Raw genomic sequence first — 24434 nt, 5'->3', positions numbered from 1 at the left:
GAATAATGTCTGCGGTATTACTTTGGCTATATATACTTTTATGTGGCATTGCATGCATGTTAAAATTCATCTTAATTCTTATTAGTAATTTCAATAATTGAAACCTGAAAGATTTAAATTCAAGCTACATAAGTAAAAATACTTATTTAAGGTATTCATTTTACTTAAGGTATTGCCTTATTCATCTTTAATCGTAGAATCTGGGGAAAAAATGGTTTTGAAATGGCCACGGTTAAATATTTAAATGCCAAATTCCTTTTTTTTCTGTGCCGAGGAAAAAAGTAGGCAAAACTTAAGTAAAAACAGGGAAAACGTATTTATTATCCAATTTTATGACATGAGAAAAAAAAATACTTATAATCTAAACATACTTTGGGAGCAATGCCAATTTTTAGGCCCCTTATCACTACTGATCTACTTTTCCACTACATAGTAACATACATGTACTAAAGTTAGAAAATCATGGCAAGATATTTGCAGTCAGTAAGTACATGTAGTTTCCTCGTTTATTCTAAAAGTTGACTTAATCTCTAAATCATTAAGCTGGAATTATAAATTCTTTCTACAATGATCTATTTAAGAATCCCTTTATTTCAGGTGATTGCCATTTTCATAATAATTGTCAACTGCATTGATACCATATATGGTGTAGGAATAATTCCAGACTGTCCGCTTCCTCTGCCTTGTGAATGTAATGGAAATCAACAGATTGTGTACTGTAGCAACAAAAATCTTTCGTCACTTCCTCCTATCCAGAAGTCAGAAGGAAAATGGACATTTTACCTAGACGGCAATGGGATTGAAACTATACCTGAAAATTATTTTTCTGGTGTCAGTATCAATTTTCTCTCATTGGAAAACAACGCCATTAGTACAGTTGGAGAGAATGCATTTCTAGGGAGTGAAAACACTTTAAACTATTTTCATCTTGAATATAACAAACTCAGAGAGTTGCCCAGTGCCATTGCAAAGCTTAAACAACTGACTGCAATTTCAATTCAAGGAAATCCAATTCCGGATTTTCCTGAAAATGTGCTGCGAAACCTCTCCTCCTCTTTACAGCTGCTTAGTTTCGGATCCGAGTCGATGACAAGATGGCCGATGAACATGCATCTTCTTCCCAATCTCTTTTCTATTGATTTATATGACGTACAGTTTCCTGAGCTGCCAGACGATGCGTTTGCTTTGTACAAAAATAATTTGATATTCCTTAGCTTCTACAATACTGGTTTAACAAAGTTACCATCTTCCTTAAACGACTGCAGAATGATTTCAACCATGACTTTTCAAGGAAATAAGAAATTGTCAGCAAATGCAATAACGGAGTCTATAACCGAAGGATTTCCATTTCTAACGTCGATAACATTTGAGAACAATGGATTAACAACTCTTCCCTCTATCTTTTCAAAATCAGATAAGATTAGACAAATTTATGTTAATAATGAACCCATAGAATATCTTCGTGGAGACATTTTCCCGCCGGATTTCAGCAAGTATCTGTACTATCTGCCCTTTAATGGTACAAGATTAACACGTATACCACCTGTTTTGTCAAATTTAGACTTTCTGCAGGCCTTGAGTATAACAAACAGCCAAATCTTCGAAATTCAGGACAATGATTGCAGCAGATTTTTCAATCTAGATGTCCTTTTCCTTAGTTACAATCCCCTGACTCAGATTTCGGAAAATGCATTTATGAACAATAAACGACTTGGTGATTTAGTTCTGGATCATACTAATCTCACCTCCATCCCAAAAGCACTTTTGAAGGCAGAGTCCTTACAATCGGTGGATATGGCATCATCCCCTGTGGAATGCACATGCGCCAGTCTAGGATGGATGAAGTCGTGGAAGGGCATCCCCTCGTTTTATGGAGACTGTGTCAATTTAAATGGAACCAGTATAATGACCTATCTTAAAAATGAGGTTCCCAAATGTCCCTAATTATTTGTTTATCTAATTTATTATCTTAATAATGGATTTTTCAAAATCTTATTTGTGTCAAATTGCTGAAAACATATTTCTGAGGGGAGTGCCAATTTTATGTTTCATGATTTTTAGAGGCAAATACGGAAATCGGAGGGGACTTTATGTGTCTCACTTAGACTCTCACTATATGTCTAGCTTTGACTTGTCTGTCATTTAGTCAGTCCCACTTGGTTTTCCGATATTTGAAGATCAACTGCAACTTTTCGGACCTTTCCGACAACCAAAAAAACCTCGGATGTGTTACGTAGGGTGCCCATGTAAACCCCGCCCCTCTTTCATATACCTTGAAATAAACATATCTGATCTTATATATTTAAGGGAATTTAGATGATACATAGCCGGAAGGAACAATTTTGCTTGTACAATAATGTTAAAATGCTTGTTTATTTTGTAGAATTAACAGACACTTAATATCTTAAAGTCACCCGCGTGGCGCAGTGGTTAGAGCGTTTGCTCTAGAGTCGCGGTGTGAGGAGTTGATCCTTACGTCGCGGGTTCGAATCCCACTGCGGGACATGAAGACCGGTCCTTCGGATGAGACCGTATAAACCGAGGTCCCGTGTCGCAGTAGGTGCTGGCACGAAAAAGTCCCCTCACTGCTCAATGGCCCCGAGTGCGGAGCATAGGTCAAAAATTTGCAGCTCTCCACCGGCAAGTGATGGCGTCTCCATTTGAGTGAAAAATTCTCGAGAGGGACGTTAAACAACAATCAATCAATCAGTCAATCTATTTGACTTAATATCATTGAAAGAAAAGGAAACTCAACAATTTCTTTTAAAAAAAACAAAATCAGATCTGATTTTAAAAGTTTGTGGTCGCAATGTGTACAGAAACAATTTTAAAAGAAAGAAATATGTTTTAACTCACCTAAGCTAAAAGCTTTACTGAGCTTCTCCGATCAAAATGTGTCCGTAGTCTGTCGTCGTCGTAAACTTTTCACATTTTTGACTTCTTCTCAAGAACAATTCAGCCACAAAGCACCCTTTGGTAAAGAGAGGATTCAAGTTTGTTCAACTGAAGAGCCATGTCCTCTACCTAAGGAAGATAATTAAAATAAATGAAAATTTACTAGCATCTTTTACGCCCTGATTAGTCATATAAAACATTCTCAGGTAGTGTAAGCCCTGCATTAAAGATCAAAATTTTACATAAAAATATTTTACAAAAATCTCCAATATATAATAAGAATAAATCTGCTATTGGAGAACAGCATAGGCATAGAGACTAAAGTGAACGATATGGCTTATAGGCCTCTCGTTAATAAATGCATGTTTTCCGAAATGGTTTATAGTCTGTCATTATTTAAATGTGCATTTTCGTCGTTCAATACGTTTCAGCCATTAGTCCTATTTTGATATGCTTCGTTTCGGTTTGTCGATAAAATTGTTAATAGCTTTGTGACTGTTTTGCTTCCTTGAACACTATAAAGGTTTCCGCAAACACTTCATGAAAGTTTAAATTTCCGCTTGATTGATTAAACTGCACCACAACAGTATTTTAAATGCCTTCTACACGTAATGGTGATTAAGACTATACCATTAAACTGAAACTAAAACATTTTGCAAAATGGACGTCTTTGTGTTTGCTGTGTTTGTCTCTGTCTATTTTCGACCAGCTTTTGGCTCCGAAAGTAATTCTGAAGATCAAATTCCACTGATGAACACTACAAGTGTGATTTCTTTAAATCGAGATTTATCAGTGACTTTGTCCAAGAATTGCACAGTGATACCAGTGTCCGAAATGCTAAGACATGATATCAAAGAACTTCTAGACGCCGGAACGAAACTTATAATATTTGATCTGGAATTTCGCAACCATTCCGGAAAACTACCGGGAGAAACAGAGTCGGATATTTATAAAATATTCCAGTGGGAAAGAAGTACAGGTCGGCATGGTCAAGGCTTGTTGTTTTTGAAGACGGGTTTCGAAATACTTTCACTTTCGACTTTAACATATGGCACTGAAAACATGAGGGTCGACTTAATAGAAGAACCAGATGGTTGTCTATTAGGTAGAAATATACATGACATCGAGAGGGGACTTCGTCAAATTTTATTGAATGATTTCAAAGAAATTTCACCAGACGGAAGCGGTGGAAGTCTTGGGGATAATGAACACATCTGCAACATGCACATTAAAAATGAGAACAACAGAGCTGTTTTTTACCACGTGTGTTGTACAAAATCTTCAAAAGGTAGCGTGGTATGTCAAGAGTTGGTAAAAGACTTGTACGTCCAACTTCTGTTTTTCTGCATATACTTCATGAATATGCTTGCAATTATGTTTTGTCCTTATCTCATACCTAAGTCTTGGTATCAAGAAAAGTATAAAATGTTGAAGTACGAACTTAATTGTGAGAAACAGGTCCAAGTCAGAGTAATGAAAACTTGCTTAAAGAATATCAATACCACAGCGGACAATGTCGTGAATATAAATGAAATATCTTCAATGAATGGGTTCATGAAACAATTAGATGAAATGGAGGAAGACGCCGTTTATTCACTAGGTTTGTCTAAGATCCACTTTAGCGTGAAACGTGATCGACTGATACCTCCAAATGATGTCCCAGTCGGCATTATTAGATCATTGTATGATTCCTTCTTCCGTTGCCAAATTCGAGAAAGAGAATCTTTGAAGACATGTTGTCACCGCAGTATATTCGAACCTTTTAGGGGAACCTCAGTTTTCAAACATGTGAAGTGGTATCACTGCCTACAAAGAATCATGTTCATCGTTTCTTGCTGTTTAATAATTATTCCATGGGTATTAAGAATCGCTATTTTCTATCGATATGAAGATAGTGAACACGACGATAGGGACGACGCAGCACAAGATCGGAAGCTGGAAGTGCACTACGCATTTTTTCCAGGAAGCATGGCGAGTTTTTTAACTCCAGTTCATGCTATCTTTGTTTTCTGCTACTCTGTGCTTGTATTAGACGCTATCCTGTTTGGAATTCTAGAATTCGTCACATCTGAAGTGAAAAGGAACATTGAAATAGTTTTTCGGAAGTGCTTCCGAGATATGAAAGAGTCCTCATACTCGAGATCATTCGGATGGGCAATAAGAACTTTGCTTTACCCCTTCAAGGAGTATGGAGTTCTCGCATTCTTCATCGTTGGTATATACTGGTTGTTCGTTTTACCAGTTGTTATCATAGTCGTGGCATTTTACTGCATACCAACACTGAACATCGCTGTACGTTTATTGTGCCATTTGATAATTGTAATTTTCCCGGATTTTAAATTCGTAACCAACCTAAAAGAACAAGTTGGTGTAGTTGGCCTTCTCCGAAAAGAAACTGTTGCACGTCTGTCAACCAAATCTAGTCACCGGTTTCGTGTCATTCAGTTTATTGCCATTTTGTTGAGCTTACTTGCTTTGCTCTCCTGCGTAATTTTGGCGGTAGAGGTCATCGTCTTTTTTGTTGAAATCATAGTGTACACGTTGATTGGCGTCATCCTGAACGCTTCTCAAACACTGAAATACGTATCCCTACTTTTCATGCTAACTTTGTACGCTCGAGATTGTTTTGGGAGTGTGACCCGGAAGTACCAGGCTTTCAATCAAGCTATAAATAAAGCACTTCTTGGAAGGGTAAAAGATGAAGTCGACAAGGTGGCCTGGCAGACAGCGGACAAGCAACCGAACACCGCCTTTCAAATAAGTGTTGATGATCATGAGAATAAATCTGTGACAAATGACATTTACGCTCATATGTGTAGTGGCGTACTGAAATGGAGTCTTCCTCGCGTTCTGTTATTTTTAGATAATCATGATAAGCCATATATCACTAGGACCTTCTTTTTTAAGGCTGCTCACATTGATCACGTGGGTTGCCCCGGAAGTCTCTATAAAAATTTGTTGTGTGCTTTGCGTCAGTTTCTAGTGATTATTCTGTTTCTTCTATTTGTTGTTGTGGTTGTTATGGCGTTTGGAAATGAATATTCGGTTTCTGGTGTCAATCAAATGCTGGCTACACTCGCTGGGGGATTTTTACCATGGGTCTTTCGGAATGTTCTTTTTAAGCCTCCTGCTGACATTGAAGTTGATACAAGTAGTCTGAGCTTCCGGAATCTTTTTGATGACATCATAAGAGAGCACAGACAAAACTGGCCAGTAGCAGATATCATTCCAATTTCAAAGCAACCTGAAAGTCAAGGTATTGAAAAGAGGGCAAATTCTCACCCATCGGAAAAGATTCGCATGGATCCAGGGAGTGTTACTATGCTGAATGGGAACTTCTTCTGCGAGAAGAAAGACGACGTGTTGATTGTCAATATTTCGAACAAAGTTAAACAAGAAAATGAAATGACGGATGTATAGCGAATAGTTGTTCAGTTTACTAGTAGAAGTTGTGGTTGTTTTTGTATATTGAGGGGGGAGGGATAAAATGTACATTTGGATTTATTCTTAGTTTGTCCATCACAGACTGTTCATCTTCGTATAGCTATTGATTTTCTACTTTATTTTTTTTTAATCTAAAATGAATTATATGTAGGCAATTCTTTAAAATATTATTTTTAGGTAATCATGCAACAATCTTATTGTCTCTTAAGCTGATGATCTCATTTTGTAAGTGTTATTTTTACATCAACTTTTGCTGATATAGAAATATACATATATATGCCATGAAAATACTCAGAAGTCATCTCTGTTATTCCGTCTTCTATTTTTCTATACTGTATAAATATGGCTTATATTTGTAACATACAACCTAAATAAACGTAAAATAAATGACAAATACTGCACACTTGTCATGAAATCTTTATGAAATACTAGTATGTGTGGATGTAAAATTTTAGGCAGGTATACAGTTAAATTTTTGCATATACGAGTTCAGTTCTTTATTGTTCACAGCATGAGGCCTTTTAAAACAATTATCAATTACGTAAGAGTTCAGCTTCGGTGATTGCATGTTACGGAAGCCATTTTAACACTTTTTTATTCTTCATTTTCATTTTCCAAACCACCATTTCTTTAATCTGTAAAATTTACACTTTCATCTATAAATTTTATACTTTTTTACTTTAATCTGTAGATTTTACACTTTTTATTTGTAAAATTTACACTTTATTATGTAAAATTTACACTTAAATCTGTAAAATCGTACATTTCAATTTGTATAATTTACACAATCAACTCAGCTACCTCAAACATCATACATATACGTTTTAAAACCAAACGAGCATGAATCCTGCATATTGTAAAAAGTACACATCTTCTATAACAAGTAATTATGATATCACTCAGTGATATCACTCAAATATAATTGAAGAATAATATTTCTTGTCAGGTTTCAGATAAACATGTAGCTTGTGAAATGTAAGTGAAGAACATAAATAAAAGATAGAATGTTCGTTGCTCTTACTTAAAAAAATAAGTGCTACATTGAAAATAAATTCTTGAGGAATTACAGGGGGAAATTACCCATAGAAAACACCCATGTAAGTCACTGTGGTACTACTTTCTTCAGAAGATTTTCCCATCTTTACTCCAAATGCAAAATTTGACCCCATATTTTTACCCGCCCTAACCCCAAGAGGTCATAACTTATTGAATTAAATCAGTCAAATTAAGTTCAATCGACACAACACGGGGATGGTTCAATATCTTTATAACTAACATTGTCTGGCTATTTTGGAGATGATTTTGAGATTTTTTTTTCGTACATACATATTTTTGTAACATTTGATCCACGATTGAAGCCCACTAGAATCAATAATCTAAAGACTTTTATGTCACTATTTAATAACATCCCATTTTGTACGATTTATAACCATGAGCCAGTCATCTTTTAATTTTCTATATCATGTACATACATAACAACATAATATGACCATTCAAATAATACAAACAATTTTATAGATCAATGTGTAAAATAAAGTGTATATCATTTAGTTAAAAATGCAAATTTTACAGATTAAAATGCAAATTTCAAAGGTGTGTTTTCAGGCAGTGACCAACTAAGCCCCACCCTAAGGTCTGAACCCGGGGATCATTATTTTTTTCAATTTTAGGTAGAAAGTGGAACATTCGTCATACTGGTAATCACGCAGGAGATTACCTGCTAGATATCCATGAAAAAGAAGAGAATATTATAAGATAAACATGTACATTATATGTAAAGCATTTCCTATATATATGCCCAACTTAACCCCATCCTAGAGCCTGAACCCTTGCACCCAGGGGCCATAAGTTTCAGAATTTTAGTAAAAGGCTCTTAGGTAATTATAATTAGGCCAACAGTTTGCCTTATAGATAACAAGGAGTACAGAAAAATTTTGAAGATTGTATCAATGTTGAGCGCTTTGTCCCTACTATCATGGTCCAGTTGGTGGATGTAAATTCAAAAGTTGTAACATAATACTAACCCTCGGGTCCCAGGGAGGCAAGGACCACGAAATTCACAAGTTTTGTTCCTTTGACCCATAGATGCTTAAATTGGTTGAAATTGGTTCGGGGGTCCCGGAGAAGGAACTGAAAGTTTACGATCAACGCCGGACGACGAACAACGAACTCACCCTCCCATATTTATCTATTCTTAGAAATCTATTTTAATATTAGATTTTATTAATTTCAGAAAAATATTTTCATTCCACAATAACCCTAGTTTCTATAAATTCATTTATTTTCAATAATGTTTTTCTTCGTTGACTGATACAGATAGCGAGAGGGCACGTGACTCAAGTAACCTGAAAATGGATGCATGGCGCTGCCCTATGCACGTATGAAAAAAGTTTTTTAGACATTGAAAAAAAATATCTGCATATAAGTTTAATATTGAGTTTATCGTTTTCATTTTTAACAGGGGCACCAGACAAAGGTAGCCATATATAGAAAAATTTCAAAGACGACAAAGTATTGCTTAGAAGAAAACACTGTAATATAAATAAAGTGCTCCGTTAATTTCTCTTGGGCTAATAAATTGGTAAGAATGCTTAAAATGGTTACAAATTGAGTAATGTGTTGTAATTTTAATTTTACAGCTAAGGGCAGATTACTTTTACTGCATAAAAATTCCTCAGAAGTGTGCAGTGGACAGAGGTCGTTTAAGATTAATCCTTGAAAGCAGGTGAGGGCAAAATTATAAATTGAAAACGAATCAAATTCAAAATGAAAGTACCGTAAAAAATATTTTAATCACGCATTATCATACACATTGACTGCAATCAATTTACTTTGATATTTTACACACCAATCCAGGGTTGTCTTTCCTTTCATGCACTCGTTGTCCGACCCTCAGCAGCTAAGTAATTGAAAATGCTCACAAAATTTGTCTCTGAATTCACAAAGTAGTGTGTTTTTAACCATGATATTTCTGTAAAGTTCATCACCATTGAAGTTAATCATTTAATAATATATAAGAGGTGGTCTGGGTTATTCAGGGCATAGGTCTGAAAAAGTCATGAATTTTATATATTTATGGGAAATTGTGGTTTTTAATGTGAAAACTTTGTGCCATCTAATCAAGACATTTCCCTTTTTGAAATTCTAAACCTCAGAGGGGACGCAGAGAGAAGGAAGAAGTATTACATTTCAAAGACATTATTCATAATTTTTTCCTTACCTAAGAAATTAATGTCTTTGTGATGATATACTTAAAGCTTCGAAGACAAGGAAATCAAACATGAAATGAATACTATCTTAAACTATCTTACAAAAGATTTTTTTTTCTCCCCTATATTCCAATACATTTTTTGATCCCATTTTGTGCCCCCACCTTACCCACTGGAGCCATGATTTGAAGAAACTTTTAAAATCTGCATTTGCCATGCAGTAATAACAGTATTTGTTGGTGAGTGTAAGCATTTTATGTTTTACTATACACGATAGATGGACACCCCAACCGCCAACTCACCCCCACCCCTTCATTTACAAATTGCTGGATCCGTCACTAGATTATGCGTATACCTTGCTTTGATGTGGTAGTAATTAAGCTGATAATAGCGGTATACCACACTATCCGAGTTCGCTGATTTTAATGGTGGAATGGGTCAGTTTTATAATCCAGTCTTGCCAACCGCTGCCAGAATGTATATCTAACTTAATTACAAGGCATTAAATCTTATTAGTGTGTTAATGAAATTATAGACCTCAGGAATTATCTATACCTGTTCTACTTCTCTGAGTCACTTTTTCCTCAGAGAGAAAAAAAATATAATCAGTATCTGTTGCCATATAAAATGTCTTCTTTCGGAAAACATATATATAATTCATGGGGAAAAAATCTTTATTTTACTAGAGATGGTTTAAAACTGTTGTATTTTTGGCAAGAAATGGCGATTTTTCCATTAGCGCGGTTTCTTATTTAACGCGGTCTTGTCAGAGTTACGACCACATGGAGCCACATTCTTCAATCCCAAAGACAAAATCAGGTTACCAGCTAATAGTTGTACTAAATAAACATTGTGTAATGCGGATTTTATACTCGATGCTTAAATGCAATAAATACAATTCGGATCTATTCTGCCGATATCGGATCGTTTTAAATCCGTTAATAACTAGGGGAAATTATAAGCTGAGCTTGGAGAAAAAGTGGTAGACTTTTCTGTGGCATTGCATGGAAAATATTATATTTTTTCATATTTGAAAAAAAAGGCTCTACTCTAAACAAAATTATAAAATGCTTTGATGTGAATTAAAATATTGTTTTCCAAGTGTGTAACAAGTTTTGATGAGACAATGGCTGACCGATACAAACGTCAGCCCATGGGGTACGACCTACCTTACATGGCAGTAGTGGAGAGATACTTGAGCAGTTTGAACGGTGTATCTTGCCAGGCGCAGGTAAGAAATATATAGACCATGCAAATGACTTTTCTTTCCATCCTTTTTTTTTCTCGGAAAAAGAGTATGTGTTTGTGGCGGGGGGAGGGGGGGTTAAATATTGATTCTCAGACAAAGTGTGTGTGTTTGTGGTCGGGTGGGGGTGGGGTGGGGGTTAAATGTTGATTTTATTTAAAATCCCTTTCATTTTTAAAGTGTAATATCTTATCCTTTTCCACAAATGTTTTGTAGGTAAAATTTACATATCTTGAATTTATTTATAATCAAATTGATAAATGCAACACTGTTCAGATCGACGAGAACAATTGCCAACTTTTAAATACATCCCGACTGATTGTTATATTAATATTCTTTCGGTACCTACAAATTTAACAGCTGCAGATTTATACGAATAGTTAAATGTGGTAGTCTCTTTTTCACCAAAAATAAAAATTTCAAGAGAACAAAGTTTGACACGATAAAAAATGGAATATCCAGTTACTGAAAGTAAATCAGTAAAAAGCGGGAGGGGGTAGTAGGAGGGGCTGTTTGATAGATCACCGACATAAAATCCAAAAGGTCGTTTGATAATTCGAATTTTGTTGGGGCAAAGTACGACGTCCCCTTGTCTGCAAATTTTAATTCATTTTTTATTAAATCTACATATTAATAAATACTCTCTCTCATCAGAAATAAAAAAGAAAATTTGCAACTTTGGCCGAGTTAAACTAAGTGACGAACTTTCTTTATTATTTATTACTTATTTGATTTTAAACATGTGATCCTAGTGAAAATTTTATATGAATTTTATTTTCAATTTTTATATAATGAAAATATCTGCTAGACAAAACTTTACCTGAAAAACAATTTTAATCGTTTAAAAAAAATTATTTTGAAGCATTTTAAAAAAAAAAAATATTCACACCAGATCGATTTCGTACGATGACAATATTAAAATTACAATTTGCATATCGAGCGGTGCATTTTAATTTTTGAAAAATAAATAAAGCTTGCATTTCACATTATGTTAAAATATTTTTTTAACATTTTTCTTTTAGCAGGACTTTTCGTTAAAATTTGTTGTGTTTCTTAGAGTTATCTCTCCTTTCTTGAAAAATTCCGCAAGCCGAAGACGAACATGGAAACAGCATAAGAGGTTCCGAATGCCCTTCTTCGGTTTGTGGGCGGGGCTTAGCTTATTTGAACCCACATTGAAAACAAATCGTGATTTTTACCTGAGGAGACAAGATGTGTGATCTTAGCGATGTTTATTTTAAAACACCACATGAAGAGAAATGGTGTAAATTGTTTTAATGTATCACCTTAACTGTACGGATTTTAAAACATAGAAATTGATTTGGATTTTACACAGTATTATTTAATCCCGCCTTCGAAAGAGAAACTAGCGAATCGCACTGTGAAAGGGACGAGTTTGGGGGCTTATTTTAGTTGCACGTGAAAAAACACTAGATGAGGGAACGTGATGGGTGAAATACACTGTGGAAACTGTGTAGGATTTTAATCGGGATTTTAAAATTACTTAATGTGATTTCTATCTTGTGTGTTTGTTTTTATCATGGCTAATGTTGGAGATAATTTGATGAAGGATGATGAGAGGCCGATATTGGACACGGGGGTCATCCCCAAAACTTACAACACGGTAGGGGGAGGTCGAATTACTGAAATTTCTTCTATTTAAGATTTGTATTTTAATTGAACAAGCAAGATGATGGAAATTTTGCGAATCTTTATGAAAGTTCGGGTTGGCATGACTGCATATATAGAATATGGCGTATGCTAAATGTCTAATATTTACATTTATACAATTCTTCAGTCTTCATTCAATACTTTACAAGAAATCAATTTTGTCTGCTTTATCACAATTTTATTTTACAACTGATGCCTGCATTTCAGAGTCCACCCCTTGCACACCAAGTTTCAGCAGGAAAACCATGCTCAAACTGTCGGGAACTATGTCCAGGCTTCGAACTTCATTTCTGGAGGTGAGTCTTGAATTCTGCACAGGTGCATGAGGTGAAATTCTGCACAGGTGCATGAGGTGAAATCCAGCCCCAGAAATTTGAATAAGCTTGCACTCTTTTCAAAATGGACAAGATCAGAGGTTTCAGAATGTGTGGAAGTTTGGGAAATTTTTAAGTGTTATCTATAAGTGCTTGTTGATGTTATTTTTTACACTTGCCTGCCCAGCTTCCGTGAGTTTGGTCTAGTATTACACCTGCTGTTGGTTGCATTAGTTTTAAGATAGGAGGGAAATATATCTCCCCAGTTTCTAATTCTACCTATCTTCAAGTCGTAATTTGAACATCCGTTATACCATAGAAAAAGGTGGAGCATTTTAAAGCATTTCAGATTACATGGCAATAGAAATTCTTTAGTGTTACTTAATTTACACAGAAGATGGGTTTAGTTTGCCTTATAGCAAAAGTAAACTTTAGCAGGCAGAACTTTTTCATTTATAGATTTTTAATTTTTTATTGACACTGCACAAAAAAAATATATACATATGGAGCCAATATTCCTTGACAAGTCTTGTACAGCAAGACCAACATGATGCAATTGATAAAAAAAATCAAGCTGGCTGTTTTCCAAAAGGTACCCGTTAGAATAAATAAAATATATTATTTCAGTCCCGTATTAAACCCCCTACTGAATGATAAACCAAGTAAAGGGTATAGGCTGAAATCTGATTTTGTTCTCTGTTTTTTAGAAATGTGACACTCTGGACTTTGAATTTGTGAAAAAAAAAGAATTTATTTTAATTGAATATAAATATAGCCCTGTATTTAGATGAATATGTCTTGTAGTATACATATTATTAAAATTCCAGCACATTCAAGTAATTGTGATATACACCACTGAGAAACTAAGAGCCTCATCATGTTCAAATTAATAAATGATGACAATCTGTCAATTTAGGGTAGAATTCTGGAAAATGAGATTGTAAAAATCTTATCCTGAGGCAATGGTTATAGATGTTAATCTCAATGTTAATCCTCTCTGTGTATATATATATCCTGTGATCTACATGTAGCCTGTCTGAGGCAGTGATGTAGTAATGAATGGATTGATTTAGGGAGACATTACACAGAGGGGTGAGGGGTCCAATATACAAACAACAGATGTTCACAGAGAGAGAGAGAGGGATAGTGAGAGAGAGAGAAAGAGAGCACAGATTTTTTATATATAATTATGAATTTGGCCAAGAGTCAGACAGTAGCTGAAAAAATATGCTAGTTTTCTTAGACTTCACCAGAATTTTTTTTATCTGACAGTTAAATAGATTCCTGTTATACATAGTACTGTGCAATGGATGAAGTTGATACAAGGGTCCATATCTATATATATACTGAAGTGCCTGTTTGAACAAATCTTGTATCATTGAAAACTAGCTTTTCTGTGTGAAAGGCTCTCTGATATGAATGAAATATTGACTAAATACTTGATAAAATATTGAAATAAAAGTGACAAACACAGCTTTAAATGCCCAGCAAATAGTGGGAAATTATTTAAGCACACATTTTGAAATGGACACTAACTAAAAAATTCAAATAAATCAGTGAATATACATGTATTAAAACTCTTTATTTGATTAGGAGAAATTTTACTTGCATGCATTTAAAAATTATGTGGTTCAGAAGAAATTACTTTTCATTCTATGTATAATTGCATGAATGAATATTTAAAAAAAAAATTAACTGCAAACTTTCACTATGTTGACCAGCTGAAAATCTTCACAACACAGAAACATGTCAGTCTGTAATTGTTAGTTAGCCAACAGATGAACAGAAGGTATAGGAAACGGCCAGTAAAAAAACAATTATAACAGTTAATCTGAAAGATAATCTGATAATCATAAAATAGCATGGCTAATTAGACACCTTATCCTCCCACAATCTGTTATGACCCCCAATTTTCTTCACGACCTGTGGCACCAAGGTGACATTCTGTTAGGACACCAAGGGGGTGCTCTTTTGTCTGATACTTGGTGCATTTAGCAGGGACATGTATTTTTATCAGGTGACCATCATAATTCACCAATTGTCCAGATTGAAAGTTTTTATTGGGGCCCATTGTGTGAATTTATAGGCCTGCTTATGACACACGCTGGCTGTTTATGTTTCGTCAATTATAGCTTTATGGTCCCCTGGCTTTGATTTCTTTGGGGGGAAGGTGTTACAATATTGAGGGGGTTACATCAGTAATTACTTTAAAAGTGGGGGTAGTTTCACATTAAACTTTTAGATTGTTTATCATGTTTATAGAGTTCAGACAGTTTTAATGGATCAAGGGGATTATTAGAGGATTATCAGTTAATTACTTTCAGTTGCTTCTTGAAAATTATGGGAATTTTTTTTTTTTATTTTTTTTTTTTTTAAGAACAACAGATTGGAATTTAACCAGTAAAATACCATACAACAATATTATGCAACAAACTATTGATGAAAATTTCAAGAATTTTTTAATAGGGTTGATTAAAGAATTAGAATATGTTTGTATCACGCAAACTAACCTTGGGATATTGGAAATATGTAACCTTTCTTGGTCCTTAAAATTTTTTGACACATTTGTCAAAAGGCTGGAGGGTTAAGATTGCAGGACCCTTTTATCACCTTTTTGTTTATATTTACAGAGTAGATACAAATTATCTCCCCTTTAACAAAGGTTTATCTACGTATCAATCTGGACAATGGTACCTTATGTTCCCTAGTAACTTTATGTAGGGGGGCATTGTTACGTGCTGATAATTCGGAGATTTCATTAGTAAACAAGAAAAAATAGAAGAAAACCAGACAGGTATATGGTGCCGATCGCAAACAGAGAAAATTGTGCAAACATTCAGGGAAAAAAGAGCGAGAAAATGGTTATGTTTACATATAGGGCTACTGGTAAAAAGGCACAGACACAAAGAAAGTTGATTCGAAGCCACTCATTTGTTATTTCTATGAGGGGTTCTGTTCTCAATAGAAAATATCTCGCAAATGTACATTTGTTGTTCAAAAGATCATTCTCAAGTTTGAATTTTCTTTTTAGGAGAAATACTTAGTCTATTATAGATTGATGGAAATTTAAATGACAGACACCTACTAATATTTCTAGACTTATATTACACGAACATTCCAAAAGTGCATTTTGCGGTGCCCATCTTTCTCATATCACAGTTTGGAATTCGATCCATGTGTGTTATGTAATATAGGTCTCAAGTGTATTGCATGTTCATTTGAAATCGATATATTAAAGTGACTAAAATCAGAATAATTTTCTTACACGTAAATGAATAATTTAAAAAACACCCACATTGAGACTTCATCATGTACAATGATGTAAAATGTAATTATAAAGGCCTGCATGGCTTAAGTTAGAGAAAATAACAATTTCAAGACATTTTTTCTGCCTTTATTTAATGTGGCTATTAGAGACTTGAAGCATGCAATCATTTTTTTTAACCAAACCAAACATTGTAAGAGTTGAGCATGATTCACATATTTTTCAATGGTTTAAAAAATTGTTTATTGCTGGCAATCCCATTGAAGCTAATTCTGTAATCTTGGAAGAGATTAACATTTTTCTTGATGATGTAAGAGGCCTAGTTTATAAAAGTTTATATTTAGCGGATTTCACATGGAAAGACACTTATTTCAAGGCTCAGTGGTCAATTTTAAGTCAAATTACAACATAATTTAGTCTCATTAGAGAGATAAAAGAGCCACCGATATTAAATCCATTTAAATTCGGAATATCCAATTAAAGCTTGCGTGTTGTGATTTTTGCTACTTCAGGGATGTATCTGCGGGTGACCTTTGAGGCACTGTTTAGTTCATTGAAAAGATTCGAGTCAAAGATACAATGGGGGGAAAATTGTTTTTGAGGGGTTTTAAACATCATTTCTGAAACTGATTTTAAAATGGCTAACATTTGAGAATTGAATTGGATATACAGCCATGCTAGGAATTTTTGAGTCATTTTTAACTTAATTAAAAATCAAAATTTGTTAGCATACTTTTCTGAGCATAATTTACAAAATTCCAAAAGCTATTATGTAATGTGCATTAGGAAATTTTTCTTTTGACAAGCAAATTTTAATGTTGAAACCCAAATACTTCCACATGTATATATAAATCTGCACATAGAAATATATTTCACCTTTACTTGCCAGAATAAAATAGACATTTGAATATATATATATATATATATATATATATATATATATATATATATATATATATATATATATATATATATATATATATATATATATATATATATATATAATATATATATTTTATTAAAATTGTGCAGAATGTGTGCTAATTAAAAAAAAAGAGACAGGTATTTTGTATGACAATGACCACCAGCTGTCAATAATTTACATATGATTTCTATACACAATATCTTGTATATTGTTTTTTTATACCTGTAATTAATGAGCCTTGTTTGACACCTGTTGAAGTATTATAGATGACAGGTGTCTCAGGTAAGTGATAAATCATTCGTCCATTATGACAGCCCCACTGCAATGTATAGGGGAATACACTGTTCTGCCATATAGCCACACAAGAAGAAAATTTTCTTCCACTAGCAAGAGTGTCAATGTCTTGTTTTTCTGCTGTTGCCAAAAAATGCTGAATGTTAATTTCTTTGTGCCATAACACGTCTTTCAATGTGTCGTAGTTGCCAATCAATTCATTAGGTATTTCTGATAACATGGCAAAATTAACAAGAGATCTTTTCATAGCTTTCAGTATTTATGTTGACCTGCCATGCAATAGTTCAGTCTCCCTTCATTCACCCTCATGTTCTTCTGGCATTCCCCAAATTTGATTCACACTGTAATTTTTGCTCTCATGTTATTTTTCCCCCCAATGATATATGGATGATACTGAGGTACAATAACTTATACAGTGTGCATGCATACTTGGAATCCACTTTGATGTAAAAAGGTCTTTTGAAAGGCTTTGGAGTTTGGATGTGCTTCATGGTATGAAATGTGTTGCTATCATTTCCAATAATATCTGCTTTTTATGATATTTTCAAAGTTATACATCTATGATCTTTTTCATCACAATCATCAGTTTTAACAACTTCCATTACACTGCTAATATTTTATAAAACCATCAGACATTGACAGACATGATAGTTCTTACCTCCACCATTAAAGCTATGGCTATCTGTATCACTGAATGTTTGTTGATGGTTCTGATAGTGGGATGATGGAGGGAGATAAGATTAATTTGTATAGTTTTAATGGCTGCACTTGTTATGGTTGTGAAAATGAACAGTGAGAGGGGCCAGAAGAATTTATTACTACAGGAGTTCTCCTATATACACTGACCCTCAGACATCTTGTTTCTGGTTGTTCCGCTGTGGAATTCAATATAACATGGAGGAGACAGCTGAAAATTAGTGGAAGTAGATAAGCTTACCCAAAGAACATTGTTCAGATTAGAAATCCTGAGATATTTACTAATATTTGAATGTTTGGTATGTAGAAAAAGATTTTAGGATGAGAGAGAAGCCATTTTCCTTGTTTTCCACATAAAGTGGCCTTCTTTTATAGTGGAATGCTGTACTTCTATCTTCTTAATTAAAATTATATAAATTCATTAAAAAAATTTTAATTTTTTTTTATTTAGAATTTTTTAGGGAATCTACAAAGTTCAATAAGAAATACTCTGTATTTCTCATATTTGAGCAGGGTTGTTTTCTCTCTATAAAGGGCCATAACTCTGTCCACCACTCCCTAGCTGTATTGGGTAATTGTATCTGTAAAATCTTAGCCATCTGGATATGATGGAGGAAATTTTCCTTCTTTTGATCACAAGAAGATCACCTTGGATCTCTCTGTAAAGACAGGATTTGTTGAGGAGGTTCCACATAACTCCATGTGTTTCCCCCACAGTTGCAATTCACTCAAAAATTTTTCCCATTCAGTGTGTGACCAAAATGGAATCCTGCTCTCTTAATGAGTTTTCAATAGCTGTATGCTAAATGCTTAATTATGGCATTGTTGAATGAGTTATGGGTAACAAGTGACCAGTCTTTCAACTGTGAAATTAACACATGGGGTCTGAGGAATTAGGGGTCCTGCTGTGTATCAAAACAATTAGGATTTAATGAGGAACAGATAGGATTCCAATGCAGAGATTTTGCACTTGAAGAATGTTTCTGAAATTTATGTCCCATATTGAAATTGATGTCTGCTTGAATTGTTGTCTCTAAAGATAATCCTTGTAGGAAGAGCAAGATTTCTTACACAAACAGGAGAATGTTTAAAAACATCCTGAATGTTGTAGAATTTTGTCTCTATCATGATGAAAACTGCTGAGGGCAAAAAAAAATATTTCTCAGAGATTTTTCTCATCTGCTGAAAGAATATGTTCAAATTCTGGAAGCATTCAGCCATTTGATAAATGGCAGAAACAGAGGTTAGGGTGATTGCATGGAGTTCTGATTTTTATAAGTCATGGGGAGGGGGATTAGACTGAAAAGATAAAATATTGATTTGTGGCATCTGGGAAGTTGTCCCTCATATGTGTGTGTGTGTGGGGGGGGGGGGGATTAGTGCTCTCTTGCTGATACTTCTTTTTAAAAAGTTTTTTTAAGGGATTTTGTTTACCATGACCATGACCCTTTCATTGTGTCATTAGACATATTAAACACATAAATATTTAATAAAAAATTGTTTGAGTCAAAAAGAGTTACCAAATAGTATTTCTAACAGCATTCCAAATCTAAATGTCAAGATTTTAAATGTTCACATTTTTTCATTATAATTACATTTTATAGTTTTCCTTTACTTGATTTGGATTCTGACATTAATTTACAGTCTGAATCAAAATGCCACAAAATTTACACCACCTTTTGAATGAATGGAATTGAGTTTGAGGAATTCTTTGGGCTTCATGGTTTTCAAAACCCCACCCATCAAAAAAGACCAGCGGATACAATAGGAAGGAGGATCACGTATGACACCCTCCTTGTCCTGCGTTGAGGGTTAATTGTGTTTGTGTTCATGGTCAGTGATTGTTGCATTTAATGTTGAGCACCTCTTGACTGCTCATGTTTAAATTGATTTCAAATAGTTTTTCAGAGTAAAAAAAAAAGATACGAAGGTACAACTAATTCACATATATTAGTTTCCATTCATTCAAAACTCTACAAAGTTACAAATGAAATACATTAAATTATTCTATACTACAGTATAAATCATGTGGATTTAACATTGTTTAAAACACTCCAACATCTCATATGAAAGCAAATTAAAAAAAAAAAATACCACAGTTGAGTAAAATTCCTGAAATGCATGTTTTAATTACATCTTTGTCCTTTGCATGGTATGATTTGGATTTTTGTACACTGGTCATGTACCAGTTTTGTGTAGAATTGCAGTTTTTGGTTTGGGTTATGTATCATATATTGGAAGGTACAACTGGTCTGGTCAGAAATTGGTCAGTGTGGTTTTCTGTTTGACGACTGGGTGTGCCTTGGAGTATGCGAATTGTAATTTGATAAACTACCAACAAGTTCATTTAGATGTTATCAGAGGGTCTACCCTTTCATGTCCCTCTAGGACCACCTGGGTATATTTCCCTGACTAGACCCAAGCCTAATGTATTGTAGAGAGCATGTTGACATAGAAATTGGAGATGAATGGCCGCAATCAGCCTTTAGTTATTTCCACTCTCCATAGTTTATTTGTTGCAGATTTATGTAGTAGTTTTAAAACTTCATATTGAGAGAAACGAACTAAAATGGAGTGGTTTTGTGAGTCTTCCTTTGAATCTTTATCTTTTTTATGAACTCAGAGGAATTTGAATTTCAAATAAATCTGCTAAACAGAAACTCCATAAAAAGTAGATTTTCAAGTTCTGATCTCAGAAATAAAATTAATTTAAAAGTATCTGCATGTATATACAAGTGCATGACATACCATCAAAGTGATTGAATTCTGGTGCATTAGATTAATGAGTTTCAGATTCATATAGAGCTGTGTAAAATTAGATGTTAAATTCCCTTGAAAAATTAATAATGTAGTAATGAAAGTGATTTATATATATGGCATATTGATCACAAGATAATGCTGCAGTTATAAAATTTCAAGTACTCTTTTTTATGCAACATTTATCAAAAAATATTACCTTTGTGTAATTTCACAGAAAACTGATAGTCCTTTACTAAACACAAAGCGTGCACTCAAAGCATTAAGCCATTAACACATTTGTCTAGATTTTGCTTAATTAATAATAAATTAAACATGCAAGAATGCAGAACCAATCGATGCCCAATATTACATCATTACTTGAATAGTGGCTTATATACTGGCAACCTATAGATACAATATGTGTTAATTATTTTTTAATTTCATTTATATGCAGGGAAAATTTTTATATTCACCAGGTATTATCTTTTTGTATTGTTTCAGTTGTTTTAATTGTAATATTTAGTAATCATGGTTACACATTACCATTTTTTCATTCTCTATGAAGTTAAGTACTGATTCCATCAGAATTTAATCAAGAAATGGAGGATTTATTTTATCAAAACAGTTGGGGCATTCTGCAGAATTGGCTGAGATAATAGAGTATACCTTTCTTTTAGCAATTTGCCTTTCGATTATTTTTTTGCAGACAGTTGTTTAGATCTGTTTTTCTGTTTGTTTTCCCCAGGCAGAGAACAAATAATCAAAACAGAAAATTCCCCTTCCAAAGGGGAAATAACCAATACCTAGAATTGTGGGGAGAAAGGTATCAAAACAGAGATGGATTAGGCATAAAGTGGCTTTGGGATATTTACTCTGAGTATTAACAGATATTCAGATATAGTTCTTTCCTTATCATTTAAATAAATACATGGGGAGATAAGTAGAAAGTGATTATGAGTCTAATAAGCAGGAAAAGGGCTTCTAATGATTAAGAAATCAAAAACTGGGTGTCTTAATCCCCAACTTTTAACAGGTTTGGGGTTTTCAAAATCTCCTTGACTAAAGAATTTTTGTTTGGAGAAATTATTGGACTCCTGACTTATTTTTCTTGCAGATTAAAATGTTATTATAGGTCTTCACTTGATTAAAGTTTGATATAGGTAAGTTCAAAGAGAGTTTAATATGTAGTTTTTTTTTCAGACATAGAAAGCAGTTATTGGTTTGGCTTTTAGGATTGAAATATCAATGGCTGTTAAATGCTGCCATGGCTTGTATGAAGCGTGAGCAGCGAGCAGCCAAATAGAATTAATACGATTTCTCTCTGGGACTAGATATTTCTGTAGAATCCATTTTATTGCTGATTTTTTTTCACCTTCACTTGATCTGAGTGTTCCCATTTCTCTCGTAAATTGTCAAAATGCAAGCCTCAATGCTGCAACAGGCATATTATCATTTTCTGCAATCATATGCAATATTCATGTACTAAAGTGATTTTACAATACACAGTGTAATATATAATGTTTATAGCTTGCTGTTAGAGGTGTAAGCTGCCTTAGAAAACAGAGTCAGACAAGAAATTAATTTCATTTCCTACGACTGATTGCCGTCATCATGAAATCATTGAATTCGATAAGACCTTATCAGGCCGCCATGTTTTTCGTTTTCTGCCTTTTTTTTCTTTTTTTTTTTACAATATAGAGTGAGCGTGTGCCTCCTGTGTTAGTATTACAAATCAGAAATATGCTATCTGCATTTTTTCAGTGGCTATCTTTATTTTGTAATTTTGCATGCAAAACCTAATCCACGGCCTATAAGGGATCTGTACTTCGCATTCTGGGACCTTTCTAGATTTTGATGGAGTGCTTACTCAATGATGGAAACAAGCTCTCTTGTCAGAAAACGGAATTACACCGAGACATCGGTGGTTATTATTCTGACATTAGATGATGGAGAACTTCATTCTGATATTTCAAGAAAAAAGTTGTTTTTTTTTTTGAGCAGAGCATTTCAAAATCTGACAGCTGCATAAATGCCCTTTGATTCATAAGTTGCCATGGCAATATACACATTGTTAATTTTTTTCCAACGATGAATGATATTTCCAGATTTAGCATGTTGAAGAAAAGGATGGCTCTCAAGTGCTCGAGTTCTTTGAAGTTCTGTCATAAGTTTACAGTAATCCAATTTATTGAAGATATTGGTATACATCCATCTAGTGTTGAGAGTCTTAATGTACAACAACAGTACTAAGTAATTTTGCAAGTCGACAATGTATTTTAGATACATACTACTGCAAGAAATTTGGCAAGTATTAATTTTGCTCATACTGACTAAGAAGATACAACTTAATTGTTGAAATGGGGGGGGGGGGGTATTTAAGTGTCATTTATTTGTCAAAGATCAGCTATAAAATATTATTGACCTAGCTCTCACTGAGATTTTCCCAAAACTAAGCTTCGCTGTGACTGATGCTAAATCTGTTGATAATTCATCCCATCTCTGAGATCAGAAGTGAAGTATGTATATCTACATCTGTAGATGTAAAATAAACATTATATATAAACAGAAATATTTCCTTTCTCCATGGCAGACAAGGGTTATGCCAGGTGATCATTGACACATCTCATTTACAGTCACGGCAGATGAGAGATGATAAACACCGAGCTTTGTATTTTGAATCCATCAGGCTATTTTCCACCATGTTGGTCAAAATTATCCGTCTTTTTCACTAGGTGCTAGGAAATAAAATGCAAGCCTTAAAGTGACAGTGACACAATGCTTTTTTTTTTTTTTTTTTGATTTACTGATTTCCACAGTGCCAGTGCCTGATAAGTGCATTTTCGTGTTTTGTTTTTCTTTAAAGAACCAAGCAGTTTTTTGTTGTTGAGTTGAAAGAGAGTCTGTGTTTACACTAAGTAACCTGATAGCTCAGTAGCACCTTGTCCCTGGTGCTGGGTTCAACCAAGTTTACAAACGCTAACTTCACACAGATTTAATTGTTGACAGTCTGATGCATATGAGGGACTCCAAGTTTGTGTGTTGACATTTTTCAGTAAACCATCTGTTGAAATCTCAGATCCTTCATTACTCAATCATTCCCCTTCATCAAGTTCACTAAAAAAAACACAAAATCTCCCTCTTCTGAAGCTAATTGCAATGGTAATCTTGATTGTTATTATCTTTGGCTGGTTTTACTATTTGTTTTTGTGGTCTGACCACCTCATTAAAAGGTTAATTTGCCTTGTATTACTTAAAGTTCATTTGATTAGCAATTGGTCAAGGATTGGGCATGGATAGAGCCAATTCACCCAATTGCATTGATCAAAGATTTTATGTACCATGTGCATGTAAGCTTTTGTAAAAGGACAATTGCTTTCTGGTTGTGTGAAACTTATGGTAGATTTTATCCGATACTGATAAATTTTTCTGATTGTTCCCTGTATATATATCATATTGGAATGTTGCAATTGTACATCAATTTTTTTTTTTGTGGTAGCAACTAAGTTAAATTTGGAAGAATAAGATTTCTGGAAAGTTACTTCAAAATGTGTTACGAGGTAAGAAATAAATTTTGATAGATACCAGAAATGAGATGAAATGAAGGGTTTTGTGTAAATTTAGAAACACCGAATATCATTTCAGTAATTATTCCACATTTTATTATAACCACAGCATTCTGAAATGAAATCAATCAAACAATAAGATGACACAAACGGAAAACAAATCCTGAACTTTC

General features: G+C 34.0%; 3 protein-coding genes across 3 annotated transcripts in view; all 3 read left to right on the top strand.

The window, feature by feature from the left end:
• The first annotated feature begins 462 nt into the window (after positions 1-462).
• LOC133195351 (leucine-rich repeat protein SHOC-2-like) lies at positions 463-1990 on the top strand. The gene is made up of 2 exons (XM_061331194.1): positions 463-483; positions 598-1990. Exons 1-2 carry the CDS (start codon positions 463-465, stop codon positions 1942-1944), a joined length of 1368 nt encoding a protein of 455 aa, XP_061187178.1. The 3' UTR covers positions 1945-1990.
• Positions 1991-3571: 1581 nt separating this feature from the next.
• Positions 3572-6573, top strand: LOC133195968 (uncharacterized). Its single transcript, XM_061331957.1, has one exon. It carries the CDS (start codon positions 3646-3648, stop codon positions 6313-6315), a length of 2670 nt encoding a protein of 889 aa, XP_061187941.1. The 5' UTR covers positions 3572-3645; the 3' UTR covers positions 6316-6573.
• A 5375-nt stretch (positions 6574-11948) lies between these two features.
• LOC133195969 (prickle planar cell polarity protein 3-B-like) overlaps positions 11949-24434 on the top strand; it is a 39467-nt gene continuing 26981 nt past the window's right edge. Inside the window, exons 1-2 of the mRNA XM_061331958.1 lie at positions 11949-12418; positions 12673-12761. Coding sequence (XP_061187942.1) covers positions 12335-12418; positions 12673-12761 — 173 coding nt within the window. The 5' untranslated portion in view covers positions 11949-12334. The remainder of the gene's footprint in view (positions 12419-12672; positions 12762-24434) is intronic.

This window comes from Saccostrea echinata, unplaced genomic scaffold, assembly GCF_033153115.1.
Source record: "Saccostrea echinata isolate AGI-Se365-2 ecotype Australia unplaced genomic scaffold, CSIRO_AGI_Sech_v1 ptg000029l, whole genome shotgun sequence".
Taxonomy (NCBI): Eukaryota; Metazoa; Mollusca; class Bivalvia; order Ostreida; family Ostreidae; genus Saccostrea; species Saccostrea echinata.
The sequence above is the reverse complement of the archived record's forward strand: the minus strand, read 5'-3'. Positions and strand labels throughout refer to the sequence as shown.